General features: G+C 50.1%; 1 protein-coding gene across 1 annotated transcript; it reads right to left on the reverse strand.

The window, feature by feature from the left end:
* Positions 1 to 464: 464 nt before the first annotated feature.
* On the reverse strand, positions 465 to 6,954 carry LOC129381728 (uncharacterized). Its single transcript, XM_055064799.2, has 2 exons — positions 4,549 to 6,954; positions 465 to 1,220 (listed from the first exon to the last, which is right to left on the reverse strand). The coding sequence occupies exons 1-2, from the start codon at positions 5,989 to 5,991 to the stop codon at positions 777 to 779; spliced, it is 1,887 nt and encodes a 628-aa protein (XP_054920774.2). The 5' UTR covers positions 5,992 to 6,954; the 3' UTR covers positions 465 to 776.
* Positions 6,955 to 9,145: the final 2,191 nt, after the last annotated feature.

Consider the following 9,145-nt stretch of genomic DNA (forward strand, 5'->3'; position numbering starts at 1 on the left):
CGCTGACTGAAGTCAAAACACAGTGTCGCTTCAGCAGTTTCTCGTATGGGTCATCACGGCGTGGTAGCACTGGTTTCTCATGTCTCTTCCCTTCACATCCTAGGACAAGTTTTCCCTCGATTTAGAAACATTTTTCTCTAAACAAGGCCTCACATCGCTAAATCTAGAAAAATTTCCCGAGGACAGGCAGCAGTGCGGGTCGTCATTCCAAATTCAGCGGTTTCTAAACTCTCTTGGCGGCTGATCCCGAAGTTGTGCAGTCTAAAAACTTGACAAAACACGATGGCTGATGACGAACTCTACGTATTCTGAGAGCCGCGCTCAGATAACCATGATGGTAATGATAACAATGATTATCATTACGATGGTTATTTTTACGATGATTGTAACTGACCACAATTCGCACCCTTGCAAAAATGCGTGGTACGCACGCGGGTTATGCATACCGGGGCTAGAGGTACTTTCGCTGTAAAAACACCGAGGACCCTTACAGCAGCCTTGTGTCCTGAATACAGCAATGCCGTAGACCTTTCACTGTATGGTTTGTTAAAATGATATCTTCAATACGCGGACAGTTTGTAAGATGTCTTGGCAGCTGGTTCGCCGAGTCCCGATATAAGAAAAAAATACAGAAAGAAATGATAAACGAGCAAAAAAGCTGAAGCGGGAACTACAAAGCACGGCGTTAGCAAAAAGCAAGAATGAGAGAAAAAGAAAGCGTCGTGAAGTTTTTTTTTCGAGCGCCCCTCGATCGTATTAGAGATCGCGCGGGCAGTTCAAAAAAACCGGCACCTCTCGTGCGGGTTCATGGGGGAACCGGCCGGACAGCCGAAGGCATCTGCGAACGGCGAGAAGTTGCGCATGGCGTCGGTGCACTCCGGCGACATGCGATGCCCCGAGCTGTTTGCCCAGCAGGTCACGTGACAGGCCGTCAGGAAGAAGACCTGCTCGGCGCTGTAGGCCTGCAGTCCCCGGAGGGGCACGTCCTGCGCGACGTTGCGGAACCGCCTGTAGGCGTCATGCGCGATTTCCAGCGCCGGAAGCACGGGGTAGAGCGACGTCACGTGGTCGGACGCGTCAGAGGAAGGGCACCGGCCCAGCTTCCACAGTGGCTGCCCTGGAGCCCCGCTGGCGTTGGTCGCGTTTGTTGGAGGAACCCAAGCCGACGGTGTACGGTCGCCGTCGAGAAGGAGCGTGAGCGTATTGATGGTTCGCGCCACCTGCATGCACGGGAGGATAAGTGGTCCAGCAGAATGATATAAATTGTGGCTCCGTTAACAAGAACTCGATGCGAGCGGTTCGAGTCAGACACTGGGCTTGTCGATCTCGATGTGACCGCGTTGACATGAACTCGGTTCCGACAGTTCCTGTAAACGCACTGAATGCGAATGCTTGTGTGGGGTCACGGGGGCCACGCTATTCTATTCACAACCCCGGCGCTCACTGTACTTCTAAAGCGCGGGGAATTATGCGGAGCTTTTTAACAACGGTATGGAGGCAGCGATGACGTCTGTAGTCTGCGACAACTCTGAGTGCGGTGTCAAATCACACCGCTGTTCAACATACAGTTGTATAGATTCGCTAGACAATTACGTTCACTTGTTGCCATGACGTCGTGTTGAAGGCGAACTTCTTCCAATATCGACGTCTTCGGGCAACTATATGTTATGGAGCGTGGAGACACAGAGGTCAGCTGCAGTGATTGTGTTATCTTGTTTTAGCCGGTAAAGTCTGGCTCACTTAACGAGATGGCCTAGTCCACTGCGTTGCTTATTCCGCTTCTTGCCTGGCCACTGTTTGGAATTTATCGTACTTTTGCTCTAATGCTCAATTTTATCTTCGATTGTGCACGATGCGGAAACATTGGAGAACTACTAAAAAAATATTTTTATTTACGAGCATTGACTGATTCCAACGCCGAATTGAATAGGAAAATATGGGATTAGTTATTCAAAACATTTGGAATAGTCGCACAGCCATGTAAAAATTTTAAGTCTGTCAGCATTTAGCGTTTTCTTATTTGTGATTACATGAATTTCTAAGCGATATTGCTATGATCATATTCAGTACATTTCGCACGGTTTGTGCAATTATACACTCTCAGTCTGCTACGGAGTCTTCATTTTTCTTTCTTTGCTGAGAAATGACATTTCAGCGTCCGGTTTTCTGGCTTTCGTTGAGGTCACGTATATTAAACTTTCCGTATTCTGCTTATTTACCTTTTTAAACGTAACCAACGCGAATTAAAAAGAAGAAAGTTGTTCAACGAACACGCGACAGAGCCGATGTTGTTTGACAGAGGTTTTCTCCGGCGGTCTTTGAAGTACTGTTTACCTGCTTTTTCCTGTCTACCAAAAAGACTTGTTCACTTCATCTCGGGTGACCGACAATTACAATGTATGTACGTGCCCCTGTAATACTGTTTCACTGCAGATATTTCTTCAAGAGTGCCTCTCGAACCTCGGTGACCTTACGGAACGAAAGCAAATTCGACTGAGTATACTTGCATCAGTACAGAATGACTTCCAGTCTGTTTTCATCTTCGTCTAGGATATGTTGTTGTATTGTTGTTGATTTCCTGCCTAATAATTTCATGTGGCTCCAAAATATTCTAGGTGCGGGCTCCTTTTTCTCACGTATTTCTGACACCCAACGTTCACTTTCACCTTTTAATTTTGCTTGCACAAGTATTTGAACCATGTACTTTTTCTCCCGGTATATTTCCCATTTACTGGTTACTTCATCCTGCGGCAACTGCGCCTTCTTTGCCTGCCTGTGCTCTCGAGATGCTTTCTGTCGTTCTGCGATCGCTTCTCGTATCTCCCTGTTCACCAGCTTTTCGGTTTCTTTGTTCATTTCTAACGAACATGTTGCTTCTCTTTCCGTATTTCTGTCGTTATTGCACTTAGAAGCTTACTATATTCCCACTCTTTGTTTGGCCATTTCCCAAGTTCTTCCTCGACTCTAGTGACTATATTTGTTATTTGTTTAGCGTTCAAATTTGGACTGGCTATTTTGCACTCCTTGCTCTCTTTCCGAACTACATATCCCGTTTTCAAAATGATGGGTTTATGGTCACTCCCTGTGCTGTATACCCTTCCTCATCAATGACCATTTTTCTCAACTTATCCATAATTACTCCTGTCATCAGACAGTGATCAATGGTTGACTGCCGGTTTCCCACTTCCCACGTGGTCTGCCATTCACACTTAGGCCCTGTATTCACGATAACGAGGCTATGTTGCTCAAAAGGGACTTCCCGTTTTCCTCGTTGTCGGTATAGCCATCTAAATCCTGTATATGGGCATTCATGTCACCTAATAGGATAATTTCAGCAAACCCCTATTATCAGCGCTTATGCACTCCCCTAACTCTTTATTCTTCCTTGTGCAATTATTCCCGGTCCACAAATACCTAAAGCCCAGCCAAGTTTTTTTCCCACTCATTGTACCTGATAACCAAAGATGCTCTTGACATTTTGAATTAACTATTTTCCATTTGGCTCCCTGATGGATGAGCATTCCAACTCCCCCTCACTTTCTTTCCGACTTAGAATTATTTCTGCTGCACCCTCCCCAAACATTATTCTCAATCACTGGCGGCTCTTCTGAGTCTCTAAGGTGCGTTTCTGTCACCGCATACACCCCTATTTGTTCTCTATGTAACTGCTCCTCAATCTCTGCCCACTTTTGCTTTCTTCTGCCGCCCTGCATGTTTATGTAGCCTATTGCATGGCGCGCTATTTTTCTTGCTTTCCTCCTTTTTCTGCTATCGACGGCGATGCTTTTCTGCTGTTCCCGTAAGGGTCCTTCATTACTACCTACTCTAGCCTCCTGAGCGCCCGTGGGCCGCCTAAAAAGCGACGACAGCGCCGCCGCTGCCAGGACGATCTGTTGCTACACTCAGCGGCGGGCGATGCTCCCACCTCCCCTTCTAGCCACCATAACAAACGCCAGCAAGAAGTCGGCACTACTTGGCTTAGTAAAACAAGAGCAGAAGCTCCAAACGTGCGCGCTCGTGCACGTAACTTTGGCTGTGCTGCCAAAGAAAGCTTTCATCGGGTACAGGTGGTGAATATTTGTGACTACCCCGTCTCAAAGAGAACGCCGATAAATCATAATCGTCATAACCAGATTGCTAGACAATGGAAAACGGCAAGAAATTTCTGGAAAAAGACAGAGCGCCACGAGGATGCAAAAAATGATAGATAGACGAAAACAAAAGCTAACAAAACACACAATCTGATAGCTACTCGAACGCTGTATAAATGCAACTCTGTAAAGCTAAAAAAAGGGTGAAATATATCGCGCTGTCTACGAGCCGATTCTGCTATTGTAAGCATACCTAGCGATCTAACCTGTGACATGTGCCGTGTACAAACGCGGCATTTTAAGCCGATTCAGGAGCCTAATTTTTTCATGATGTATACAAACATAATTGTAATAAACATTCTGTTAGCACGAGCATACGTGACGTGTATTCAGATACGCATAATTACGAATGCAGCTTCCTTTATAGATTTTTAAGGTATTTCTGTCATCGCCTTACCTGCAAGGCGTAGAGAAAACCCAAGCCACCGTAGTTGATTGCACTCGTTCCGTCAGCCACATAGAAGGGCCCAGTCACTGCTTGGACGCCGACAGAAATCGCGTTCGAGACGGCGTCGTACGTGGCCACGTTGGACGACTGTAATCGGAACACGCGGAGGCTGGATTGGTAGGCATCGCTGTTCAGAGACGCCCGCAATCGCCGTCGAATCTCGGCCCAGTGCCCGAAGAAGCCGCGCGTCGCGTTGTCGTAGTCGGGACCGTACAGTCTCTCACCCCACCAGGCGCCGTCGCTCTCGTTCTTCTTCCCTTTGGGCCACACTACAGTGGTGGTGCTGCCTAGGCGCAAGCTGACAGCTACTATCGCCTCGGAACCCAACGCGCTCGTCCAGGTTCGAACCTTCCCGACTGCCGTCTGGTGGACGTTGCTCAAGAGCCGCGTCACCAGCGACCTCTGGTTCGTGGAGGCTGTGCCGCTGCCGCGGTCGAGGCCGGCGAGCAGCACGCTGTACGCCGTGGCGATGTGGCTTCCGCACATCACCGGGTAGACTTCGTCGCCCACCTTGTTTCCCATGACGAACGCGTGCATCGTGTCGCTGGTCACGGCGGAGAGGACTTGGACGAACCACCACGCCGTGTGAAACGTCAATTCCCGGGCCGTGTACGAAGCGAAGAGGACGTTCACGGCGTCCAGGAGCCCGGAGTCGGTCACGAACAGCGTGTCCCCCTCGGTGAGCGGCGGGGTCGCCCCGAACGCGGACTGCATCGCGTCGACCCAGTCGCGAGCGTCGAGCTTCGGCACCAGCGCCGGCAGGTGGCGCATTTGGAGGAAACGAGGCTCTACGCGGCTGGCGACGAAGCGCGACGACAGATTTCCCAAGACGTCGTGCTGGACTTCGGCGCTTCTGTCGCGTACGAAGGAACGGAATTCCGGCGCGAACTCCCCTCCGCGAAAGACGACGTCCAGCAAAAGTGACACGTACGCATCGTAGAGCTTGTACACTTCGACCTCTCGGTGTACTCGCTGCGCGATGTCGACCACGTTCGTCGAGCTGATGCTCACGGATCGCTGCGCTGGCGAGGCGCCATGTCCCGGCGAGGATGCAACAAGGTCGACGGTAAACCAGAGCGGCAGGTACCAAACCACGGACATGTTGACGATGGTGGCCAGCGTGAAGGCGTAGTCGCCGTCGTCTCGTATCCGGTGGCTGTCGTTTCGTATCCGGTCACCGTCGCCGCTGCTGTTGGTGTCGAGCAGCAGCCACGGGAAGAGTTTTTCGGTCATGAAGTGGAAAAGCTGCTCGATGCCGTCGTCATGGTGGTTGCCGGTCTGGGAATCCCGATGCATGCACGCGTCTACGAGACGCGTCACCCTCGCCGCGACTCTGTTGCCGGTGGTGTCGTACCATCGGGTGCGCGCCAGATTGTACAACCAATCGCCCATGTGATAGATGGTCACCGACGGTGCTATGTAGATGTGCTTTTCGAACCAGTGGGAGCAGACGAAGTTGCCAAAGTCCTCGCAGGGTCCGACGGCGCTCCCTTTGCGGTGCAGGCCCAGGTTCTCCGCGTGGTCCACGCACCCTTTAGTGACGCACACGCCGGCATCTGCGCTGCTGGTCACCGCGCGCGACGGCAGGAGCAGCGCCAAGGCGACGGCGAGGACGGCGACGCCCAGCAGAACGACGGCGAATCCCGCACACCTGCCGCGCCACCGGCGTCTTTTGTCGCGCGGCGGCGGCGAATGCGCAGTGGACGGAGGTGCGGCGTGGGCCTGCAGAAAAGATTTGGTGAAGCAAACCACGTGGTCGGCATTCGAGGATCACGCTGACGACTGCGCCATCGGGGGCACTCCGATGTATATACACTTTTTGCCTGAAATTTGCAGCTTTAGTTTTAGACAGTTGCCGTGACGATCAGGGTCACTTGAATGAATTAAGCATCCTTATTAAATGCGGGATGGCTCTCCGGCCTAAAGGGCGCGGGATTGAGTGAAAGGGACCCCATACGATAATGGATACTTGCCTCATAGGAAAACTCCCGCATAGACAGCAGCGTGTCTTAACTGGGATTGACTGTCGTAGTTCGGTCGGACATCTTCCAAAGAGGTGGTACCTGGTCTCGGGCATTTTTGCCTTAGATATATGTATCCGCTTTTGAGACTGACTGCGTCTGGCGAAGCCGGTCTTGTACCTTAACTTCGAAGTGTTGGAATTCCGGCCTATTTTCACGTGGGAAAGAATGCTATCGGAAAATAAATATTTAACAATTTGTAATAAGCGTCAACTTTTCAAGAAAAGATTGCTCACGAATTCGTTGAGTTTTCTGAGTGCGTCTGCCTCCTCCTCGGCTCGGTGTTTCGGTGCCAAGGCTCTGGTGGTTCCGGTACCGCGGGACTTCGTCAAGAAGTTTCCTGTTTATACGAATAAACAGCAAAATTCAGGGGAGCGTTCGTTATGATTGCAACGAATGACATCGTTACTTAGCTTCCTGAATGGCGCACTCTATTTTAGAGCACAGATACGTTAATATGGACCCGAACCACTTTTTATCGAAGAGGAGAAACGCATTTAAAGTTAAAATAGGCCATTTGAGAAATACTTTGCCGCAAGAAGTACTCGAGTGCGTTCAGCAGAAGCGAAGCGATATGCAAACACCCTATTCGCTGTGCTGCCGTTCCCTTCATGCATTCCTCGCACTGCGAAGTCTACGGCGGAGCGGGGCGTTCCCACAACGCTCCGCCTTCTAACGAGCAGTTCCATACACATGATGCCGGCTTATCGCTGCTGTGAATTCATTTATAGCAAGGATTTCCTCGCGTTTGTGCGCCTGAATTAAGCAACGTGCAAACCTTACCTGAAGTTCAACTTCGTACGCGACTCACTTCACTTGCGATTGACACCGTGCTTAAACTTTGCCGCTTATTTCTTGAACGGCGTGCACGTATTCGGCGTTGCATAAGTTATTAGAGACTTTTAGCTTGTACGCTATTCCGGTAAACGGGAGCGGTTTGGGCGGATTACCGGATGGTCGGGGCGTAAACGTGAGCGGTGAAGCCGCCTGGTGTTGTAGAGCTCAACCAGACAAACGCATAGCTAAAACTGCAGTAACTCACCATATCCTTCTTCGCCACTCGTGCAAATTTTTGGCAGCGGCGTAAATGTGAACACGATTACGCCACTGTCGAAAATTTACGCCAGCAGCTAAGCAGAATACAGTAATTAGCTCTGTGTTTGTGTGGTTGAGCTTTGCGCCACCAGCTGGCGCCGCCGATCTGGCCGCTCACGTTGACGCCCCCGCTAAACCGGAAAACCGCCCGCGCTTGCCCGAATACCGGACCTTTACGCAGCGTGCCACCCCTGAAAAAAAATCTTCAGCGCCCGATATTCGCTGCAAGCCGCGGTACAACAAAACCGAAAGTGGCGGGTCCATATTGGAAACGTGCTTTCCGAAGCAGACGACCGAGCTTGATACTACCCAGTTGAGGACAGAGGGCGCTTTTTAGCACCATTTTCGCAGCGCCCCCTGGGCAATGCAAGAGCCCCATAGTCGGCTTCCTCCCGAAGTACGTAATTGTTACCAGAAACTTGAAAGCGCAGTTTCGCTTACTTCAGTCTTTTTTTCATTGAACTTCGTCAATAGATATGCACAGTTACAGTAGGCAGCAGCCCACCGACCCCGACACCCTTGTTGACTGACGTCAGCTATTGACCAACAGCAGCCGCGTATGGGAGTCCGCTGTATTACGAAATAAAGTGTCCAGAAGGAAATGAGAAGCATGCTTCTGTTGAAAAGAGAGCTCGGTGAAAGTGCAGCCATTACGGCTTCACTTCATGGGGGCGCCACAGACGTTATCGAGCAAGGGCCTCACTGGATGTGTATAACCCTACCGTGTGACCCAGTTAAAGTTATCAAGGTGCCAAATAAAAAAAATATGAACAGATGAAAAACACGGTACAAGATACAATTATAAAACCTGCGGTGTTCGTTCGTCGCAGCTCTGAAGACGGAACACTTAAGGGCCGATTTACGCTCGAGCCGCACATCGCCGCAAGCCGCACCGCACGCTTGCGGTCGCGCGAAAAATTGCACGTATCCAGCACTTGTTGACAAATTACCATTTACACTGTGTGCACAGTGTATACCTTACACATTGTAAACCGAAATTTCTGCACAAGTGTTTGATACGTGCAATCTTTCGCGCGACCGCACGCGTGCGGTGCGGCTTGCGGCGATGGGCGGCTCGAGCGTAAATCGGCCCTAAGGTCTTGTAACCGTTTGTTGCACCGTATGTTTCTCTGCCCTTTTTTTCTACAACAGCTTGGCTAAAGATAGCCTAGCTGTTGAAGGAAAAAGAAAAAGAGCTTAAGAAAACACAGGGCAAGATAGGACTTCAAGACTTAAGTGGACGGTTCACTTTGGCCCCAACTCCGATGTCGCCTATTCAAATACATGTAAAACGCAGAAGCGCTTCTCTCAGATAACCACTTGCCCAATTTTAATGAAATTTGTTGCTTTTGAGAGAGAAGGTTCAATTATAGTGACTGCTTGAAGTGTAATCCCGATTTACGGCCTAAATGTTTTAAAAGGAATATTCA

The sequence above is a fragment of the Dermacentor andersoni genome, chromosome 11 (genome assembly GCF_023375885.2).
Source record: "Dermacentor andersoni chromosome 11, qqDerAnde1_hic_scaffold, whole genome shotgun sequence".
In the NCBI taxonomy this organism is placed as follows: Eukaryota; Metazoa; Arthropoda; class Arachnida; order Ixodida; family Ixodidae; genus Dermacentor; species Dermacentor andersoni.

Bases quoted from the DNA above. Each gene is read 5' to 3' on its own strand.
- LOC129381728 (XM_055064799.2), bottom strand. From the start codon at position 5,991: ATGGGCGATTGGTTGTACAATCTGGCGCGCACCCGATGGTACGACACC. The intron at 1,221-4,548 runs GTAAGGCGATGA...CCGTGCATGCAG, and splicing joins GTTTTCTCTACGCCTTGCAG to GTGGCGCGAACCATCAATAC.